We start from the raw sequence: 23,776 nt of genomic DNA on the forward strand, positions 1-23,776 counted from the left end.
GACAACAGGGTGTTGTTTGCTTCATTTACCCCTAGCAGGCTAAATATTGGATGTCTATGCCAATCCAGTCTTCGCTGATAGGAAGAAAGCCTGGGTGCCATGGGTTTGATTCATCTCACTTGCCTTGGTTGGATGTTCTGTGGCAGTGTGCCTGTGGGACATCACTAGTAGGATGAGATGGGTCACTCTGGAGTGGCCTGTCTCCCCAGCCCAGGCTACAGCCTGTAGCCAGCAAGCTTAGACTAATTTAGCTGAGCCTGCAAGACAAGAAAGGCAGAGCTGTGTATTGTGTCTTCATATGGCACTAAGGAAGATGGGAAAGCTGTTAATTTAGGGCTTAGTCCTGAGCTGCAGCTAATAGTCAAGGTTTCCATTGACTCAGAACAGTTTGTCCATCCTTTGGAGTCTATTAAAAAATTAAAGAGTCTGGGAGCTGTGGGCTAGTGAACCCTTCCTTATTTCTGGAGAAGCTAATCTAGATTATAATTAAAGTGGGATTTGTTCTTTGCTGACATAAATAACATGGGATTTATACGTTGCTTAGATAATTATAACTGGGATATGGTCAAACCCGCAGGGAAAATGTTATGCCATTAATGGGTTAAGATTTTGTTGATTTGGGTCTTTTTTTGTAGTCCATAAGACTCAAAAAAGTAGGCAAGGTGAGCAAAGTCAGACTTTGCTTAGAGGTGTGTGAGCTTTTTCTTTCTTCAGAAAGAGAACTGATTTGGAAGAAAAGCAGTAATGCTGGGAGAAGGACAAACTAATGCAAATTCAAAACCTGGGTAGGCATGAAGGAGAACTGAGCTGGATTGTCACTCTTCCTTGTGAGCTGGAGTTTTCCCATGGTGGAGTGAATTGGAATAAGAAGCACAGAAGCACAAGGCCAGCAACTGAAGTAATTCTCACCTTCCCTCCGTGCTGAGCAGCTAGAGCAATGTTATGTGTGTGTGACCTAACACTGAAAATTTGTTGCTGTGCTCCTTCTGCTTAGTCTGCGTTATGGCTTTATCAAGCTGAAAGCCTTTTGAAGTCTGTGGGTCATTTTCTTTCCTTCATATTGTATGTTGTTTCTAAACGAATTAGCTTCTAAGCTAATCTGTCACAGATTTAATTATGGTACACAATCATGAGGGAGTTGCTTTTTCCTGATACTGAGCAAGGAACTTTATTGAATAAGGAAAGCATTTGTGTATTTAATTCCAGTTTGGTCTGTGTTTCACTGTAAAGCTGCTCCAACCTTTTCTTGCTAAAAGATTAAAGAAAAAGGTATCTGGATGAAAAGGATACTTGTGTGTCTTCCTTGACCATAAGAGTATGGAGCATCCTGAAAGTGGCAGAAATAGGATTTTCCATACTTTGCAAGAGAGGAATTGTATTCAAGCATCTTGGATTTCTCCTTCCCACTATCCTTACCATTACCTTAAGTCAAGAAGAGAGACTCATAACTTTTTAACCTTATCTTCCTGTACTACTTTCTTCCCAAAGTCCTAGCACTTGGAAATGAGCCTCTTGATGTTGATGCTCCTGCTCTGCTCACAGACATGTTGTAGAGAGAGATTCATCTGTGCTCAGCAGCACTTTCTTGCTGCTGTTTTTCTAACCCCTATTTTCTTTGCTTGCTTCCAAGGCTGTTTTGTTACATTTTCTGTGATTAAAGGTTTTGCATTACTCCTTCCATCTCTTTGCTAACAGTGTACCTACAGCTACACTTCTATCCTCTGTAGCTTGCTCTGTAATATCCTTTAGGTAGGGATGATTTGGAATGCTAGTAAATATGACAGTATTTTCCTTCCTCTAGGCTCAGGGTTTGCCAGACCTTTGTGTGGCTGTTATCTGGATAATCTGTGTAGGCATTAGGAGTAGGTGAGGGAGGCTTGGTCAAAGTTGTGCCACGTTTTTTCCCCATCCTTTCTCTAGCTATGGGCAAGTGTTTTCTCTGCAAACAGTAAATGGTCCCTTACCCTAGTTTAGTTCAGACTATTTGTTGAGTTGTGTTACTGATCTCTGAGGTGGTCAGCTGCATCTTACTGTCTTGCTGGGAGGGGTGCTCAAGAGTTTAAAGCCAGGAATCAGTACTAGCTTTGCTTCTGGTAAACATGATGGCAACTTTATGTACCTGAACATCCAGGTGCAGGATTTCCAAGGGTGTTAAGCCACAAGCTATTCCTTCATTCTCTTCTTTCTCTCTCACTTGTGCTCTATTTTTTTCCATCTTAAAAAAAACAAAGTAGCATAGGTGGTCTGTGCCACAGGAATATGTTTGTCGCACTACATCACTTTGAACTGCATAACATCAAAGAAAATCAGTGCTTTGATAACTTGATTTGAAAGGATTGTAGAAATAGCCATCATTATGAATCCCAACAGATGGGAATGGGAAAGATGGTGATTTTCAAACAGCAAAGCTTGTAAAGTAAGGGAAAATACAAAGTAGGTGCCAGTGCCACATTCTCATCTAAAATACCCCAACCTTACAACTGTTGTGTAGCTTTGCAGAATATGATTTACTTGAGGATATGAAGAGGAATGGGAAATACTCTGTGTAAATATGTATTCCTGAGGAACAAGGAAACAAACGTGGGCTCAGAGAAGAGCTGGAATAAGGGAGAAATGCTGCTCCGGTAGGAACTTCTTTGACTTTTTCCTCTTATAAAGCCACCCTTCCTGAAGGGAAGGGAATCCAGGGTTGCTTGCTGAGACTCTTTTCACATTGGAGACCTTCAGTTCTTATGGGCTGGACATAGGGAGGAGGGGGAAAGCCCCCTCCCCCCCCAGCACTTCTGTGCTTTGGCATTTATCTCCTGATTAAACTCTGTGAACTGGGGTGAGTTCCTGGCTCTAGGAGGCTGCGCGAAATTAGGCCTCAAAATCATCACTTCTCAATTGCAAATATTTTAGTTTAAGATGACAGCTATTCAAATTGGAGTTTAGCTTATTCTTGCCTTCGGTCTATGAGATAGGAATTAGGGCACTAAGACAGACTGTCAACCACAAGTTATCATGCTAGCCTGTGCAGTGGACAGTGCATAGTAGTGGTCAGGTTAAATCAGTGCATCCTGGCCCATCCTCATCTCCAGATGAGTAAGTGTTGGCTAGTGGGGAATGTTTATAAATTTTTCAGTGGCAATGAGTTGGGAAACTTCAGTCTCATTCAGACACAACTCTACTACTAGTACTTCCTCAACTGGTCCAAACACATTGATCTAGAAAATACTGCATGTCATTTAGCAGTCTCCATTTTATCCAGTATGATGAGGTGGCTCTATGTAATGAAAGCTGAAGTTGGAGCCAGTTGAAGTATGAAGATGGATACTTCAGTGCTTTTCAGTGATAGGAAATTCAGAGACAACTACTGAGGATAAGATATGGACCCTTCACTTCTTTTAGCAAGGCTGGCACAGAAGAATGTGCTGTATTGAGGTATTGCTAATAAAATCATCCTTTCTGAGGGCTTGTTCCTATTTAGCTTGGGAAAAGGGAGTGCTCTCTTTCCTAGTTTTCTTCATCTTGCTGCATGAGGAGAGGATTGGGCATACTTCTCTGTTTTCTTTACAAAGGGGCAAGACTTCCCCCTCTTGTGCTTTTAAAAACATGGGCTCCATAGCAACAGTGTGAGTACCATCTGCAAGCTTCTTCCAGGGCTACTACTCAGGCAAATGTAATGTCAGACAAACAGGACTGGTATTTCATGTCTCATAAGCTCTTCAAAACCTTCACATTTATATGTGAATGTGTTTTAAATATTGAAGGACTAGTTCTATATGTACTACAGAGCACTGATGCTAAGCTCATTACCCGATGTGCCTGACTTCATCCATAACAGCATAGTGGAGCAGGACTGACTTGTCAAAAAACTACTTTCTTAACAAAGGCAAGGAACAGGAAAGGAAATATGGGAAAATGCCTGCTTTGCACTGAGGGAAGTACGGAGTTGTTGACTCCTAAATTCTAATCCCAAGCTACAGTCATAAGTGATATTTGCCATACAAAAATTGTATCTGCAGTGATAATTGTTTACAGTCATGATGTTTGGGGTTTCTATTCAGTTATTGGCTGAGATCACATTTTTGCATCCTGTATGTTGCGCCACTTGAGATAGATGTTTATACTTCTGTTCTGATCTTATGAATAGCAAAAGAGAAAGCATTAATATAAGTGTCTCTTTCATCAACTGACTGGTTTAGATATTTTCCTTTTTCAAGAAACTGCATATCCTCACTTAAAAAGGGGAGAAAGAGGGACGGGACTTGTCTCACACTGATGCACTTGAGAGTGAGTATTGCAGAGTCAGTGCCTCTGGAGTGTTCAAGAGGAGGAAGTGAACTAATTGTGCTGGTCAGGTTATTCTAATTATTTTGATTAGAGAAGAGGGGACATGGTAGCATCAGCTAGTGGGGAGAAGGAGGAGTCTGATTTATGCCTGCAGTAGTTGAGCTGAAATCACTCCTAAAAGAAGGATCACTTCTCCTGGCAAAAAATGATGCCTTCAGTGTGAGAAGTTACACAACTAAACACATTCAGTTATATGAACAAAAGCAGTCAGTCAGTTAAATTCTGTATTAAAAGCTCTGTTTAACGAATACTTCTGCCATAAAAGTGGTACACAAGGTCTCTAGGTCTCTGCTGATCAGTATTGCTACCCAGTTCCAGCAGAGACCTTCTGAGCACACAGCACATGCTGGAATGAGTCTCTGGTGCTAATTGTGTCTGTAGCTGTAAATGTCATACAGGGACACTAATATTTGAGGGAAAAGAGAAATGCCATCATGTGTGCTGTGTTAAAGAGGTGTTAATAACAACCACAGACATATCATTGTATCTTATCCAAACACTTTTGGCCTCGCTTCCTGAGCAGGTTGTATAATGTGACTGTGCTGTCTGTCTTCAACCCTTCACTCTAATGTTATTTGAACCTGTTGGCTTATTTTAGTCACAGCTGAGAGAAAGACAGAGGTGTCAAATACATTGAGTTTCTATGTGGTTTTGTAGTCAGGTGAAGAAGAGCTCTGCATTGTTCTTTCCAACTAAAGCAGCAGCTTTTGAATACATTGTTTTACTCCAGGGTCTGCACATAAGAGAGTATGGGAAGAGGCAAGGGATCCAGCTGTGAAAAAAGTATCGGGTAGACTTCAGACTTTGTAAGATACAGGGTAATCCACTTGTAAGGAAAAAATAACCCCAAACACTGCAGGAAACTGAGCTGTGTCACTACTGCTAGTCAAGGGCTACTCATTCCCAATGTGACTGCTGCTCAGAGTTATTATTCATGGCCTGACTGTGGTTTGCTTTGGCTATGCTAATTCTGTGGCCGAATCCTTCCTGCCAAGTCAGCATCCCTTCTGGCTGTCAGCAGGAGTTGGCTTGTGCTCCTCCAGGCAGCCAGTGCTAGCCCATTCTGTTGTGGGGAAAATGGGAGCTGTCTGGAGCAAGCATACAGTCATTCTGCAGTCTGGTGTTCTCTATAGAAGCTTCAGGTCATGGTTTTCAGGTGGCCATGGCTGTTAAATGCCCAGTATCTCAAAGGTGGTCTTCTGCCTTTGTTTCTTGAGAAATGCTAAGTATCCTTTTACTGTTCTCTGAACTCCTTGCCATAGATGCCCAAGTTAGTGTATGCTTGTTCAGCAATAGCTTTTTAGTATTTATATATTTATTACATTTCTTCTTCTAGTTTTTAGGGATGAGAAATGGCTCATTGTTAAAATAAATAAAATTTAAAAAGGGTCTCATAATTACATATCTTGAGTGTGTACTCTGGCATGGTGTACAAACCCAGACTTTTACCCCCTCTCTCTTCTCCAGGCTGTCAGCGCTCCATAGGCTTGTCCAATGGGAAAGCCAAGGTGTGCAGCTACAGTGGATGGTATTACTGCAGCACCTGCCATGTCGATGACACCTTCCTCATCCCTGCACGTCTCGTTCATAACTGGGACACTTCTAAATACAAGGTAATCTCCCTGCAGATTGGCTTGCTAGTGAGTGAACTTAATTACTCCTTAGATAGAAGCACAGACATTGCAGCAGATTGAAAGTTCCAGGCCTTAACTGCTAATACTGTCATCTATGTTCCTTTTGCCAGAATGAGCCACCCTCAACAAGGCGGATGTTTTCATCAGTTTCCGTAGCTGGACCTAAAACATTCCTCCATAGGAGCAGCCATGCTTCTCTTTCTTGGTGGCATCTTTTACATCACTGTTTATCTGGTTGTTCAAGAGACAAGCTCTTTTAGTCCTAATCTTTGCACTTACTAGGGCCTTGAAGAGTACCTGTTTCATGAACACAAGGGACTATGAATTGGCACAAGGGACTATAGATGAACACTGCTTGGTGGTAGATGCTGGATTGTGGAAATGCCTGCAGGAAACTGGCATTCCTCAACACGGTGTTTGCATGGCCCAGTATGTGTCCTGTCTCTTGGCATGAACATTTCAAGGGCACTAGAAGAACACTGCTATAGCACTTGTTTGGACCAGACAGACTAAAGCAACATAAAGAGAAAATCCTATAGTTGTTCACTTGCCATACAAGCAGCTTCTCTGAAACTTCTGTAATTTGCTATTTGCTACTGCTTTGGTGGCTGGTTGCTAGATAGGGGCAACTGATTGCATACCTCAAAGCATTACACCAGCAAACATAGTAGCAGTGTTGTTTTGCTGTCTCAGGGAGTATATGCTGGAACAATAACAGACTCATAACAAATCCAGACCATGCTAGAGCTTCAGACCTAGCAGCCACTGTTGGGAGAGGCTGTTTGATGTTTTGTGTCTGCAAATATTATTATTATGGGCTATTTGAAAAGGAAAAAAATGACCAGTAAATGCCCTATTAGAGGAAAAGCAGCTGTCTTGAAGAAGAAAATTTGTCAGGGAGATTATTAAAAGGTAGCCAGAGCCTGCCATCAGGAAAATTATAGTCTTCCACCATAAAATGCAAGATTCTTCAGCGTTACAAAGCTCTTACGTGTGGGGACAAAACTCCTTCCCTTTCCTAGAAGCTAGGAATAAAATATTTAAGCATTCTTCCTTTGGATGCTTCTACAAAGGACTAAACTTGCTAGCCCATGATAGTATAGGTAGCCCTGATAAAGAGCAAGTGGATGATACGGCAAAGACTTCATATCAAGCTGTAATATTGCCAAGAAAATAAACTTTCTAAACCTTCAGGGTAAAAACCTATGCTTTATGCACTGTCTCTGTGGCCTTGGTGTAGGCAGCTGAAGCACAAAAGGAAATGGGACTTTCAAGTTTACGCATTCACTGAAAACTTAATCTACTGTAATCTCACTGTAATGGTGAGAAGTTATCAATTTGCACCTTTTATAGACAGGCAGAACAGCTATGAGGTGGCTTGGGAGCACAAGCAAATTCTGTGCAGATACTTATCAGTCTCTGTGCCAAAGTGCTCAGAGTCGGATTTAAGAAAGGAACACTGTCCCTAAGGTAAGAAAACACTACAGCGTCCCTAGCTATATGAGCAGAGAACTAAGGCAGGGAGGGAAGGTGAAGAGGACATCATGTACCACAGTGTTAGTGTGACAGCTGAGCTGAGATCACTGGTTGGATCTCCTCAACTCCATCTCATTCATGTATAACATTAAAATAACAAGTTGTTCTCTTTATGTTTGTGAAATCTTTGGGGTTTTCCCCTTTCTGTTCAGTTCTGCATACATATGCTTTTATTTGTGTCCCTCCGATGCCTCCATGGAATGACGCAGTGCTCTTCTGAGGTAGAGCACATATTGCCTGCACTTTTACATCTGTCTCTCCTTTCTCCATTCAGAGATAAGGCCTGATGTTTATTTCTTCTGTACGTTCTAAAAGGCGACTTAGTGCTGGCTGCTTTTAAGTGTTACAATGAAACTGCATGATTCCTGATTAGTGTATTAATTAATTAGTGCTGATTCGGCAAAGACAGATGCATGTCCCACTTCCTTGAGGTTATCTAAGTACTAATAATTTTATTTGTGCTTACTTTTAAATTAAGATCACTTAATTTGTCAGCATTTCACCTCTCATAATTGGCCAGCGTGTCCACACAAAGCTGTGCAGCAACATCCCAAGTGAAGGTAAACAACAGAGCTTCTCCTAAATGCACAGCCCTACCCCTCACAGGTAGTGCAGCAATGCCTGAAAGTGGAGCTTCTGTGGTGGGTGATTTGCTTTTGGCTGAACTCATGGCATAGGCTAGATTGGTTCTGCAGGAAATAAGCACATAGCACCTTTGATGGACAGAACTGAAACAGGGTTTTGGTCTTCAAAAGCTTTGTTTCACACAGTCTGAAATGTGCCTGTCAGTCCCCCACATGGCAGCAAAGTGAATGAAGGGTTTGAAAACCTGCACTCCATCCCACTGCCTTTGCAGAGGTTTCTGGGATCTGTTCTGTCTTCAACAAAGCAAGCACCAATAGGTACACTAGGACATATCCTTTTATAATGTTACAATAATTGGACATGTTTCTCTTTTATGTTTCATGGACTCCCAGACATCTGAGGAGCAGCAAAACTGTTGCATCAATTAAGTAGATTTTGGGAGTGGAGAGGTTCTTGTCTGAGTTTGGCAAGACAGGTCATGAAAAAACAGAAGCGGCAGAACTCTGTAGAGCTGTGATTTCCCATACCTGGGACTTAACACCTGAAAGCACATGAATAGGAGAAGAAAACTCCCCTTGACTGTGATAAGAGCTATTTGAAAGGACTTGGGAGTAGGCATGTTTCTCCTGTCCTAACCAAAGTAGCAGTTCAGTCCCCAGCTTCACTTTTTTTCCTGTCTCCCTACTGTTCTCATATTTGTGTTTTACAAGTGTTTGCGTGAAGGGAAAAGAAAAAAGGTGATCTTGTGAACATCCTTTCTTCCTTTTACTCAGGCCAACTGTTTTCCCCATTTGCACACAAAAAGCAGTAGGTATTGCAGTTTGGTTCAGGTGGCTTCCAGCAAAATACTGGGCAAACACAGCAGGAAATGAACTCACTGTGCCAGACTGCTTCAAGGGAGGTTGACTGCTGGTAAATTGAATTCCGAACAGTGAGTTTGCAGCTGCTAGAAAAGAAAGGTCTGGAAATGTCAGCATCCATCCTTGTATGACATTTAAAGCTAAAACCTTGTTACATTTTCCATCTTTTCACTCCTTTCAGCTTACGTAATGGGGGTGTCTAGTCTGCCCAGTTAAACTGGGGGACTGTAAGTATGCTTGTAGATGTACTAGAATATTGGCTGGTAGCAAGCTGAGTTATTGTGACTGCCTGACCCTTCCCATTATAAGCTGCATTTCAGCTTCTTGTAACTTTGCTGTGGTTGATCATGTGAGTTAATGTTTTACATGACCTGTGTGCCTGTGTCAGGCATGCAGAGTGAACCGACACATACCTGTCAGACAGTGATGCTGGGCAAAGTACCATTTTAGGGCCTAGAGAGTTATGCTCTGCTGTATTTAAAATTGCACATTGTATTGTCTGTGTAATTGTTGGTGGGAAGGTTGGCCTTGGCATCATTTCTTACAATTGTATTATGCACTGTGAAAAGGTTACATATGGGGCTGGCTTTCCCTGTAAGTAGCTAGTGACTCCTGTAGCTATTGTGCTGGTTTTGGAAGTGGTGCAATTTATAAGAATGGCTATTGCTTTTCCATGCTTCCTACCTTACAGCACCAAAATGGAAATAACATCCTAAATCTCAAGAGCCTATGATGTGCCCTTTCTCCTTTTGTTAGCCTAATTCAGCCCTCCCTCACTCAGCGTAGACACTGATTTAAAGGTCTGGGAGGGCTAATTGAATTGTGGAATAAATAGTATTTTCATAGCACAGTTTCAAGTGATTTGCAGCTCATTTCAGATAATCCCATCTTCTCTTTTCCAGCTGTGATAAAATACAGAAATAAGGAATGAGCGGGAATTTGGCCTACTCACCTCAGAAACAGGAGTATCTTCTCTAGTGGGAACAAAAGTCCCATTAATTTATCAGGATTACAGTAGCTCTTTGCAGTTGGAGATAGAACAGAGCATTGTCATGAAAAAGGCCTAAGAAAAATTTGCAGATGAAATACTGGGAGTGAGTAATACCAGACATTATTTGTCTATGTTTAAAAAACCCACAACTCGATAGATAGGCTTCTGATTGTTTTGTTTTCACATCATTTTATCCCTGCCGGCTGAGTATGAAACAAATGGGAGCAGTACTTTACACTGGAGTTCTATACTCTGGACACTGTGTGTTTGTACAATGTGATTGGATTTGCAGTGTGTATGTTTCCTTTTCTAATGTGCTTTGACACTTACCTCATCCCTTACTTCTTGTCAAAAAGAAAGCAGCAAACAGGAAAATCTTAACAGGGAGGAGAGTTGGTAATTAGTTTTTAGACTTAAAAAGCATCTGGTAAGCTCTGTTACCCAGTAGTGAAAACATGTATGGCTGCAGATATTGCTGTATAGTGGGTAAGTAAGCAATTATCTCACATGCTCAACTTTGATGGGTTTCATGAAGTTTGGGCTATAAGCAGAGACCATTGGATCTCTCTCAGCTCTGTCTTCATTTGTAATTGGTAACGAAGTAAGTTTTCAGATGCAGAGGGGAGGATCTGCTTAAAAAGAGCTGTGAGGAAAGCCTAGCTGAGCGGCTTTATTTTTCAGGTATCAAAGCAAGCCAAAGAGTTCCTGGAATATGTTTATGAGGAGCCATTGATTGATATCCAGCAGGAAAATCCCATGTTGTACAAGCATGCTGAACCTCTGGCAACTGTTGTGCGCCTGAGACAGCAGCTAAAATCTCTCCGAGCCTATTTGTTCAGCTGCAGAGCAGCAGTGGCTGAAGATCTGCGTAGAAGGTAAGAACCACAAGACAACGTACAGCACAATGATGTCGTTTCCTTGTCATGTTGCTTTTCTCCATTGTTTGTTTTTTTTTCCCCTCACAATCTCATTCTGAAGGTGTTACCCATTGAGAAAGCTGCTGTGCTTGTATCTGACTTCTCTGAGCACCTGTGTTATCTATTGCCAAAGAAGATGGTTTTATAGGGTCTGAATATCTGAAGTTGTTCTTGGCAACTATTAGCCCAGGGGTCACACATCATAGTGAGTTTCCTTTATTCCTCTTCAGGCTTCCTGGCTGCGGGTGACTATTTCCAGTCAAGTATGATACCTCATGCTTCCTGACATGGCATCAGAGTGCCAGGTTGGGGAGGCACTCTTGGGACCTTTGAAACACCTCAGAGTATGGCAAAGCATGGAAGAACCCAGAGCCAACTGCCTGTCCAGCGCTTCTGCCCTCTTCTGTGGTGTGATATGATCTGACATTAAGGCAGAGGCCACATGTAGTCCCCTGGCATATGACCCAGGATATGATTTGTGTGACACCAGAGCAGTTGTGCTCTTGCTCAGCCACTGTCTTTTCCATCCATAACAGGGCTGTGCTGAGTGTTTTGTTTACTGGAAAACATGGCACAGCACAGCAGAAGGTGTTTTATATTGAGTTTTCTGTGGTGGAAACAGTAGTTCTATAAAACATGAACTTCATTTTGGAAGTGCTATATCTTACTCCCTTCAGCTGCTGCTTAATTTTTTTCTAACAAGCTGAAAATTAACAGTCTTCTGAAAACTATCAAGCCACAGTTGCGATCTTGAAAAAAACAAACTGCTTTTGTCACGGACCTCCGAAAAAGATGGGGAGATATCTTTGCCCCTGCAATATTGTGAGGCAAGTGGCACCAGGTACAGGCAACTGATCTGATGGTAAATGCATCTATAAGCATTTGTATACTCCAGGTTTGTAAGACAAGACTGCAAATAGGAAAGCCACTGCTTTGAAATAGTGAGCCGTGAAAAGGCAAGGAAACAGGTGCCATCAGTGACTGTCTTTTGAGCATGGTGTTTAAGGATGGGGAACCTGAATTCTCTGGGAGGGAGAGGAGAATGCACTAATGCCTTTATCCTGGGTAAGGAGTGAGACGTTCTGCTGTTTGGTGCATAACCTGTGTCATTGCTTTGATGAACTACCTAGAACAACTAAGAGAAGGATATAGCAACAGGTTTCTGGAAAGCACTGTGGAGTTCTTGTGTAAGACCCACTGTGTGCTAATGTGTGTTTGTGTCTTACTGTTTAATTCCTGTTACCTGATAGGGCAGCTTTCAGCATTTAAAAAATAAGGATGGTTTTATTATAGAGGCTGGCATTATCTTGTAGAGCTCTTTTGCTGTTCGACTATAATAACTTCCTTATGCCATCCTCTTCAACTGCAATAGAAGTAAAAGGAGACTGAGATTTGTGAAGACTGGCATTCAAAAACAAAGCAAAAAAAATGGCAGAAAAGAAATTATTCTTTCTGATTAATGCTGAAGAAAAGAATCTCCTGATTAAATCAGACAGGAGGAGGCACGAGACTGAATGGACTTGGGTAAGAGTGAAGGAAGAGAGATCAAAAGAAGCCTCAGCAGAGAAATCAATGGAATAGAGACAAAGAGACGAGGGAAAGCCAGGAGAAGGAGAAAAGTCAAAGAGGGAAAGGATCTCTGGAAATTAAGAGTTAATGAAGAAACCAGGACAAAGGGGAAGCTCCAAAACCTACCTCCCAAAAGGAGAGATGTGTTGAGGAAATGGAGAGAAGAGAGAATGAACAAAAATTAGCACAGAAATGTGTGCATAATGTTTTCTTGGGTGGGGAGGAGAGAGAGAAAACCTCCTTGCATCAAAATGAAGCACCCAGAATGGCAGAAGGGGGAACTGGGAAATACTCCAAATGCTCCCATTTCTTATCTAAGTGTTCTTTCACACTGTCTTCAATTAAAACTCTCTGTGGTGGAGAGGAGGACACAACCCAAGAAGTGTTTGGTTTTGTGCTAGGGAAGCATCTCCAGTTTGGTAAGACTTGTTAGAAGTGCTGTAAAAGCCGCTGAAGGAGTGTATAAAACACATCTTAGCTTTCAGCTGCTCCTTGGTCTGTTGGGCTGGGTTTGGTGCTTAGCTAGTTCCTCAGATCTCGCTTTAGAGGTTTGCAGAGATGAAAAGGAAGAGAAGTTTTCCCAGAAGGAGCTATTCCTTGCCCAGAACAGTCCCAATGGCTTTGCTTTCTGTATCTAGTATCCCAGTGTGCAGATATTCACTATCAATGTGATGGCTTTATAGAGCCCAGCTGAAAAGTAAATAAATAGGTGATTTAAATTTCCCCTTGGCTCGTCACATGGGCAAATTGCAAGAAAAGGAGGAGTTTAAACAATACGGTGAGACAGCACTCCTAAATTTAGTACCTAGTTAGAAATGGAAGACTGGGGGAGAGAATCCAGTTATCTGTCCAACTCTAAAAACATTCTTTTTCTGCTTGGTCTTCACCTTAGCATGTGAATGACTATTAATCACAAGAAAGTGAACACAGCATGTTGAAGACCTGTCAGACCCATATAAACAGACTGAAACAAACTGTTAATATTGCTGTCAAGGGAGAACTAAAAACAGACTGATTAATTATATTGGCACCTTGCTGCCTTTGGGACACTGATAGAGCCTGCCTTATTAGGGAAAAGCAGATCACGCTAAGGTTTCTTTTATTAATACTATTTGCATTATCATCTTCTTTAAATCTATACCTTGCTCTTGAACCCAGATCACAAAATGAAGATGGCAATGAAGTTAAAAACTCTCGGTGTCCTCTGGGAAGACAAAACTGTTTACAGTGCTTACAAGTCACTTTTTTTCTGAAGAATTCCAGATGGCTATAAACTAGGTTAGCTCAGGATCCAGTTGGCTTAAATGTGGAAATGTTATTTATAATGCTTGGTGTGCACAGATAGGTACTTTGGGAACTTTGAAACTTGGCATCTAGTAGAGAACTCAGGGCTGAACCATGTGAACTTTGAAGAAGCTAGTGACTATATAGAAAGAAGAAATCCTGAAAGTAGCTAGAAGGCTCGCAATAAAAGTGATGGTCTTCAGTTACAATGATTTATCCTCACCTATTGCTTCACCAGATTCTAAGCTCTTTTTGTATTTGAAAGGGAAAAAAATAAGGAACTCGAACTTGGCTGGGAGGAGGAACAAGGCCCTCCACCAGTTGCGTATCAGCAGTATTCCTCTGAGATTAGCCAGCTGAGACTCTGAGCCTGTTGCTGCGCTCCCTGTTTTACAAGGGGTGTTGTTATGCCTTGTTTGCTGTGGCTGTCACTTCAGTATTGCAACAGACATAATTTGCCTCAAATGTCTTTACTCAACAAGTTCTTGCTTGTTTTGGTTGCCTTGCTTGTGTGGATGCTGTTCAGGCAGAAACTGCAAGCCTGAAACTTTATGCCAACATAGAAATTAGTACAAGTGGAGTTGTACAGATCCCACCACCATCACCTGCAGATTGTGGGATGATGAATGAATGACACTGGCAAACCAGGTAGAGTCAATAAATTTTATAGCTAAGAAAAAGCAAGAATTAATTAAGTCCATTAAATAATGAGGTAGGTTATTCTGTGAAGCTATGCTGAATGATGCAAGTTTTATTCTGGTTTTGCTTTCTTCCTCTTATCTCTAGAGACAAGACAGACTAATAGCGTGTCCATGTGCCACAGCCTCTTTTCCTCTGTTCTTGTTATGGCTGAAGGCTCTGCAGGTTAGAATGATTTTTTTGGGGAAGTCTTCAGGCACCTCCACATCTGCAGGGTGGGCTAACCCAGGTCAACCCTCCAGCTTCTCTGGGCATTCTGCTCTCTCAGCTGTATACCTCAACTTGCAGTTCAGGTGTTGCTAGCCCAGGTATTTTAGACAGATGGCAGTGACACAAGGTAAATGTTCTGCAATACATTCTCATATACATTAGTGCTTGTTGCAGCTTTCTGAATGGTAGTGAGAAACTGTATGGGAAATATTCCCTCTTGTTACTACTCATCTCTGTCTAATACCATTTTTGTCTGTCAGCTCCAGAACAGCAATACATCAGTTTCACCCTAGCAAAACTCCAGTGCTGGTTACATTACTTAGCATCTTACAGCACAAGCATATTTGAGCTTGCTGTTGCAGCAGGAGGTTAAAGGTACACCTCCAGTGCTGCAGACCTGTGCTCCTGACTGAGCCTGCCGGTCTGTCAGCATGATGCGAAACAAGCCCAAATTCAGTTATGCTGAACAATAGAGTCCTGTCACTTCCTACAGTGAGGCCTTAGACATATCACTTCTGACACAGGGGTAGATTACTTTCAAAATATTTGTGTGGCAATTGGGGAACCTGTCTAAACACGTCACAGGAATCCTGATTGATCTTATGCAATCACTATACCACCAAATACCTCACGTATGTGAAGCTGGAGCTATGTCATCTTTCAGGCTAAGGACAACAGAAGGTCATTAAGTCATGTCCCAACTGTCAAAGGAAACTCTTTTCTCCATTTTCTTTGCCACGGGTAGGCCATTTGGAGACTGGAAAATTGCAGAGCAGGAGAACAAAGACACATCTTGTGAAAGCAGTAGACTGCAAAAAGAAAGTTTGATCAGGAAAGGAGCAGAAAGATTTGGTTTTCATAGCACTTAGATCTCTGAGTTAATGGCAAAACCAACAGAAGAAGAAAATTTGCTGCACGGGTGATTGAAAAGAGGGCAAGAAAGAAACTCATTCAAAGAGGGTATCTGGGTATCCTGAGAGGATCCAATATGAAGACCAAACAATACCCCAAAGTGAGGAAAGAGGAGAAAATAAATGCAGAGATGTGTGCATGAGCCATTTGTTGTTTTATATAGATCCTGCATGTGTGTACTCATTGCAGTAGCTGAAATAAAGCATGCCTGTTAATGGAGCTCTTACATCCAAACCACATCTTCGCTTCACTTCTTGTGTCTTTGTGAAGCAGTAACTGCACATGCAGGGTCCTTGCAGGCTAACATCTTAAAAAGCAGAAAGCAGGTAGCTAAAACTGTAGAGGGTAAGGTTAGGTTGGACTTTGAGCTTTTGTTTCAACTAGGAGTAACAAACAGAGCTGGAAAAAGAAGACATGTGCCAGAGCATCCAGGGTTGGGGCAGTATGTCTAGAGGAAAGTTAAAAGCACAAGCCAAGTGCTCTACCATGGTAGGCAACCAGCTGAGGAGCATGCCAACAGTGTACATGATAAGTTTTCCAGAGGACTGGATCTTGTAGTTCAGTCTAAGAGCACACCTGCACCTCTTTGTCAAATAGATCTGTAATATCTTCCAGAATGGTCATTTCTATTCACTTTTTGAGACTACATTTAAAAAAGAAGTTCTAATTAGATGTGGACGCCATAATAAGTATGACTTGTGCTTGTTTTATCCCAGCGTTTTTATATCAGAAATTCCAGCAGCAAAATGCAAGTGTTCAGAAGTGCCTGACAAAACCAAAAAACATTTTCTTATTCTTCAGTGGAAGTTAACTGGGGACCTAAGCTATTTTGATTTCAAAATGAAACTTTATGCCTCTCATTCTCTGCATCCTTTTAGGAACTGCAGTACTTGATTCCAAACTGGAGTTTGATCTGTAATAGTTCTTGTCTTTCACAATGTTACTGTAACCTTGCTTAAGTAACCACAGAGGGGAGAGTTGGCATACTGCATTTTATAGTTGAAAGTTTATATACTGGTTCAGGGTTGCTGATGGATGATAAGGGTAACTGTTTTAAGATAGGGATGCTCATGGGGAATTTCATAACAACATGGAACAATACCTCCCCTGAACATGCTTGCTAATAAATCTAACACTAGTCCACAGTGTGGACTGAAGATCCATAGGAATGTCTGCTCCCAGAATCAGAAGAGTTTTCATACCTCACGAATGTGAAATGATTCACAAATGCTTTTTTTGAATTAGAAAAAATCATCAATCTGATATAATGCCAGAAGAATTAAATAACTAGTGTTCGTTTTTTGACTTTCAAATCACTGGGTTTCCCAAGGCCCCCCTTCCCTAGGTGACTTTTTTTTGCTGGGAAGTTAAGGTCTTCCTCTCCCAGCATACTTTCAGGAGCTGAGATTTCCAAGGATATGCAAAATCAAAAGCTGGAAAAAAACCCTACCTTTTCCCATCACCTTCAGTGCTGTCCTCTGTCTTAAATTAACAGACTCCATGTCAAATGATTTAAAGGGATAAACCTAGCAATAGCGTTATTTACCATGCCATGTACATTTGGGATTACTCACATATATTTGGGATAACTGGCAATTCACTGATACCCCTCTATAGTTTTTAAATCATAGTGTAACTCTGAACATTGTGAGCTCCTCTCAGTGAGGTTGGAGTGCACACAGCCACAGCTGTGGGTGGTGCATACTGCTAGCACTTCAGAGGTCCTCTGGCCGCTTGTCTTGGGGATGGATAAAAATAATATGGGAGCAGTGGTAGTCATCATGTGCTTGCTTGTCAGCTACTTTAGTCTGCAGCGTGGTGCACTGGCTGCAGTGCCAGGATATGACCCATGCTGGCTGAGGAAGTGCACTTGGTACCCTGGGTGCTGTGCCAGCTGTGGGTGTAGCAGCTTCCTGCAGAAGAGGGGTGGAGAGGCTGCCTGAGTGTGGCTGCGTGCTAGACTGGTGCATCTGCCTCTCCTGTGAGTCACAGCTCAGTCATACAGTTCTCAACCTGGTCAAACAAGACACTCCTGGCTGGCACATGAAATCCTGGTGTCAGCTTCCCCTCTCCTCCCCCCTTCCTGCCCTAGGTTTCAACAGGCTTTTTGGTACAAAGGAGACGTGGTTGTGCCCACCTGCCAGCTAACTTGCTTTCTTTTGATTGCACTGTAAAAAGAAGAGTTCGATCTGCTTATCAGGTTTGTACTTCAGTTATAGTGTCAGGCTTGGGCAGATTAATTGGTTGTAGCTTTAGCAGAGCTGTCAGGGTATTTAACCCATTGAAGAAAAATTACCTAAGCTGATGATAAACAGGCTTTAAATGCAGACCAATTACTTAGTGCTAACAAAGCACCATGACTACATACTTTGTCCAGATGCAAAAAGCCAAGTCTTATCAGTGGTTCTGTTTGCAGGAGGACACTAACAGATAACCTTTATTTGTGCAAATACTTACCTGACAAGATCATCCAAAAGGGGAGAGATGAAATTTCTGGTTCTGTCTTGCCTGAAGGTTATGCTTCAAATTACAAAGTATCAAAAAGAATAATAATCAGAAAATAAGAATGCCTGATTCTCTGTTTTGGTTGATCTGGAAGTCTCCTACAGTGAGTTTCTGTCCTGCTTGTGTTGATTGCTTTGATTTCTAGCACATAACAATAAAGCAGTTTCGAGACCTTTAACCAGTAGGACTTTGGATTTCATTGTTATCAGGAACTGGCAAAGCTAGAGGTCTGGTTAGCACTGAACTTGGTTTGTTCATTGCAGGCTTAACCCTGACTGGTGGCTAGGGTTTACAGCACAGCAATCTTGTGACTCACAACTGTTCTGTTTTGCATTGATGGTGAAACTGGTCCGGGAGTTTCCAAACTGAAAGCTTATAAGGTGCTTTTAGTGGGATGTGCACTTGATACCATTTGCCTCTCAGGGGTCACAGGTCACATTCTGAAGCAGCAGAGGTTTGAGTTTTTATTGTGATGAGTCTTAACGTACTGTGTTTGACCTCTGTCTAGCTCACTCCAGTTTTTTCTGTGTTAAGATTTGACTGAAAGGACACTGTTCATTTCAAAGGACACTGTTCATGAATGCTTTCAGTTGACCAGCTTCTGAAAAAATCCAGTTAGTTATAGCACATCGATCAAAAGATTTACAAAACTGACATCTTTTATTTTCCTTTCAAATAATTTACCAGAGATTTCCCATTTGGGGTTTGTAAAGGACCATTATGTCAAAGGAAAAATAGCATGCAAGCACATGCTTTGGTGGCTTTGGTTCAAGGCCTTATATTAACACAAGAATGCTCAAAGCTACATCTCATGCAGAAAGTAAATACTTACTTTCTAGTGAAATGTTGCTAAGTGCATTTTGTCTTGGCCTACTCTGTGGTCTCTGACAGAGTTTTAGACATGAATGTGATTTTAGGGTGATTTGGATGCTACGTAGTGCTTTGTTTGGGTGCTAATGCCATGGCATGGTGTGTGTGTGAGCCCCATCTTGCCTGCTGTACTTTACTGACTTTGGATTCCTTCAACCAGTTTCAGTTGCAATTGACAGAGGGATAGAGGTGGTAGAGACATTATGTTCCTACTGGGTACATGAGGAGAAGTGTCTGGGTCGAAAAACAAGAGGCTCCGAATTAGTCTTGTGTGCCCCCTCCTGAAAAAGATTTTGTATAAGCCATCACCTCATTAGGCTCAGAGAACCTCTGTGGACAAGCAGGCCACTGGACATCACTCATTTTCTTGCTCACTGGACTACTTGGTCTGTGTGGATTTCCTGTCCCAGCTGATTTGCTTGCATGTTATGATGAGTTCTTTTGAAAATGCGTCTCAAGTTGATATTCTGGTGTCTCTTACATTCTTGTTCCCACCCACTAAAGACTGACAAAACTATCAGTAAACATTCATTTCTGGTGGTGTCTTCACAATTTACATTCAGGTAGCTGTCGAGTTTCCAAATGGGACTAATGGAAGTTTTCTTAATTGCAGATGTGCAGCACAACAAGATTGGATATAAGGAAGAAATTCTTTACTGTTAGGGTGGTGAGGCACTGGAATGGGTTGCCCAGGGAGGCTGTGGATGCTCCATCCCTGGCAGTGTTCAAGATGGGACAGAGCCTTGGGTGACATGATTTAGTCATGGTAGAGGGGTTGGAACTGGATGATCTTAAGGTCCTTTCCAACCCTAACTATTCTATGATTCTATGTGGTTTTGAAATAGCTGTTCAGCTCACCACAGGTGTGGTGACCATGCATAATTTGTATTTTAAATGACAGGGACTGAGCTGCCTACTTCTAGGTGATTTCAGTGATTTCCCATTCCTGAAGCTGTGTACTCTTCACCTTTGGAGATGTGGACACTGTATAGGTGCCCATGTAGGACTGGACCATATAGAAACTAATCCAGTGGCTTCATAACACATTTTGTGAATGCTGTTGTACATGCAAGCTCTGGCTGCTCAGCTGTTTTTCTGTGGCTCACCACAACCAAATTGGGATTTTGCGAGTCAATAGGACTGCAAATCTGAAGCTGGACCAGCCTTACTTACTGAGGGCTTCTTAATGCCTCAGCTTGCATAGCAGTTTCCATTGCACTCCTTTCACATGAGTGCTGGATATATGCATGTATAGATGTGTCTTGCATAAGACTGGGAGGGCAGTGCCTACTTCTTTTCCTGGAAATAGATTTGGGAAGAATGTTGGATGCTGGCACTGCAGAGCTGCTGCTGCAAATTAATGTATCTCAGGGAGGGGAACAGGTAGAGAGAGAGGATGACTGTCACCAGGGCCCGTGCTGGCTAAGACCCCCTTGGACAAAGGAAGTCCCTTGATCATGAGTTTGCTTTTCATCTGCACACTTTTTATTAGGGGTTAGAACTTGCAGCAAATAAAATGCAGTCCTTGAAGGCTGCAGGAGAACATGATGTTAGTCATCGATATCTGTTGTTGACAGTTTCTGCCTTATGGGCTATTCAGGCTATTTCCTGAAAAAGGAAATCTTTCATTAGCTAATTATTTTCTTTAGCAGTGCTGTAAGAGCATCAGCAAATAATAGTTCCTGGCAAAGCTACCATTTAGTGTCTGCTTGTGTGATCGGAGGAGAATGATGGGGAAATTTTAATGACAAATTCTGTCAGACCTGAAAAATACTAATGGCTTCAAAATGCTGTTCAGAGTTGACTCCTTAGCAATCAATTTTAATAAATCTCCTATGTGCAAGTGAGAAACCCGAATGTCATATGTTATCTGATATCTAGATTGTGACTGTTTCCTAGTGGTCTTTGACACCGTGCCAAATGTATTATGAAGGTGTGATGCAGCAGAGCCACTGAAGCACGTTCCCCTGTAATAGGAGCGATTGTATAGCCTGCAGAACTAAAAAGGGAAAATGCAGTATCCCAGTGAGACTGCAGCTGAAAATTAGGTGGGTAGAGCAGACATGCTTGGAGAGTCAGAAGGAGCAAGGGCACAGTCCTGCTCCAGAGAGTGCCATAAGAGTGGTGGTGCCCAGTTGTCAGTGCCTTACTTGCAAGACTCTTCCCCTCCCACCCCAATAAAGCTTAGATTTTTATCCAAAGTATGAAAGGAGTAGGAGACTTTGTATCACTCAGCTTGACAGCAGTGAAAAGTCCTAGTCCCATTAAGACAGCTTTGAAAGCAGCAGTTTAAGGTAATTATTTAAGACAACTAAGAATAGAATGATCTGAGGTGCTTCCATTATTTCTTGGATTCAGTGCTCTGTCAAAGGTTGCAGTTGATACTGTTATTCCTTTTGATCTGCGTTTTAGCTAATTATGTTGTCACAGCTTCTAAAATGTCTTTTTTGAGTTCCTGTGTACTTTCCTGTGTACTTTCTCAGCAGGCTCATGGCATGATCATATAGGCCTTGAAAGTATCTGTTTTTTTGGACATGTCCAGTGGTCTTTCTGTTCACTGCCATTCAGTTCTGCCATTACAAACTAGTCTTTGCCAGAGCTTTGCTCATGCATTTAATAATATCAAGAATTTTGTTTTCTGTATTGCATTAAAACCACATGGTTATAATGCAGAAACTGAGTTCACAGTATATTCTCTAAGCAGCACGTAGTGTAAAGTAGTTGCACCCCTTGAGATACTCAGTTGTTTTTTTGCAGGAGTGGTGTGATTCTCTGCTCCTTTGTTATATTTGTTCTGACTGGAAAATAAAGCTCTTTGGTTGTTTCTGTGTGTGTGCACACAAAGGTACACATTTTGGTTAGATGCACTCTTCCTGACATCTTTATGGCAGATCCATAGGTTTTCATAAACTTTTCTTGCTAATATCCACTTACTTTTACAAGGTCCATTTTTCTCTGTAGTGTTGCTTTAACCCAGTTTTTCATCTTACTGCAAGTCACTTCAATTAGGAAGTCTCTTCTCTGTTCAGGTTTCTGTAATTTAGCTTTACTGAACATGTCTGTCAATTGATAATCAATGGTCTTGCCTGAAACCTTGGTTTATATAAGCAAAATATGCCTTTCTCAAGTAAGTAATTATAAAGTCTATACCAATATATTTATTTCTGTATGCAAAAAGGAATTTATACCAATCAACTTGATGTTGGAAGAACAGTATCTGCATGGCATTTTCCCCAATATAGTTATTTCAGTTACAAAGCCATAAATCACAGCTTTCTAGGAGACCAGCAATCTTGTACTAAAACCCATAGGAAATACTACAGATATGTAGTTTGGGTTATTTAGTTTTGTTATTGGGTTAATTGTTTAAAGAAACACATCTGTGCTCAGGGTGAGCTTTCTGTGGCTGTAAATGCTGTGGTACATGCTTACCTGACAGTTGGAGAATGACACTGGCACAGCATTCGTTCTTGTGGAATTGCTGTTCCCATGAGGAATGCTGTAAAAGTAGCTGGTGTTTACAGGATGACATAATTCCAGTTTTTGACAAGCTTTGTCTCTCTAGCATTATTGTTCTGCAGTCTTTTGGTGAGGAGAGGAAATCTTTGAGTTTCATGGTCAAAAAAGGTGTGACATGTACATTTTTCTCTTTTCCAGGATTTTTCCCAGAGAGTATCTTCTCCAACAAATCCATCTTTATTCGCTCGCAGACCTTCAGCAGGTAAGTTTCTTCAACTAGTTCTACCTGTTACACATGAAACCTGTTCTCATTTTCAGTGCTAATTGTACATTCCCCCTTCTAGCTAATCGTAGCATAAATAGCTTTACTTCCAAGCCATCTCTGTGATTAATAGTTTAATATAAAATGAATTAGTGAGGCATTGGTATGGGGTGAGAGGCAAAAGCTGAGAGGGTCAGTGTTGAAATGGGGCTGGAAAGAGGCGGTGCAAGAAAGCTGTAGTCTGTAAAGGGGACTTTACTGTGAGGTTTTTCATCTGATCGGTGAAGGCCCATCTAAGGTTCAGCCTACAGGTGACAAGCACAGTTTATTTCTTTGTTTGAAAGAATAGCTGTTCATGGATGGATGAATTTGTACAGTCCCTAGCACAACATGCTTATTTACAAAGTTTGCTAGGCATTACCACGACAGAGGAAAAAAAATAATAATAAAAAATCCTCAGCAAGGCTGCTACACAGAGGTAAGCCATGCACTGTTACTGTGGCAGAGGTGGCCACAAAAGAGGTAACGTGCCAGCAGAACGTGTCTTTGCAGTGGTATTGATTGAACTAAGCAGACACCTTTGCAGTACATCGGCCTAAAGAGCAGAATTTCAGTCCCTTCCGGATTAAAGAAAAAGAATTTGGCCAAAAAGAAAGCTGACAAAAGAAGGTAGGGAATCTAGGGTGAATGTGCTGCAGTGCTCACATGCACAATGGGAAAAGCGATGACGCAAGATGCGATAGCTGACCTGAGCACATCTGTGTTCACACTCTATGTGATATGTGAACACATTATTTAAAGCTTCTTCCACTGATATTTCCTTTGTTTAGTGGTGCATTTCTGCAGGATAACGGATAGCACAGTCAGTTCTGGATGCTCAGGTGACTCATTTAAGTTGAGGTAGTTGAGATGTCCTTCAGAGCTGGAGACTACAGAACTGCAGGAAAGGTGGCTTTTGTTGGCTGGCGAAGTCGCAGAGTAGAAATGATTCTATACATAAAATAAAAAGGCAGTCATCTGAGCTCTAAAACTGTTTCCACATCTTTTCAGCATGTTCTGCTATCTCATCTTTAATAATCAAGCCGTGAAAAAGCAAGCAAGCTACTTAACTCCAGAGCTGCAGTCCCCCTGGTGGGTCTATCTATTAG

At 41.7% G+C, this 23,776-nt stretch overlaps 1 protein-coding gene across 1 annotated transcript in view; it reads left to right on the forward strand.

Annotated features, from left to right (window-relative positions):
- Window positions 1-23,776, forward strand: part of PLEKHM3 (pleckstrin homology domain containing M3) — a 70,773-nt gene that overhangs the window by 18,096 nt on the left and 28,901 nt on the right. Inside the window, exons 3-5 of the mRNA XM_005144647.2 lie at window positions 5,803-5,948; window positions 10,623-10,816; window positions 22,565-22,628. Coding sequence (XP_005144704.1) covers window positions 5,803-5,948; window positions 10,623-10,816; window positions 22,565-22,628 — 404 coding nt within the window. The remainder of the gene's footprint in view (window positions 1-5,802; window positions 5,949-10,622; window positions 10,817-22,564; window positions 22,629-23,776) is intronic.

The sequence above is a fragment of the Melopsittacus undulatus genome, chromosome 8 (assembly GCF_012275295.1).
Source record: "Melopsittacus undulatus isolate bMelUnd1 chromosome 8, bMelUnd1.mat.Z, whole genome shotgun sequence".
NCBI lineage: Eukaryota > Metazoa > Chordata > Aves > Psittaciformes > Psittaculidae > Melopsittacus > Melopsittacus undulatus.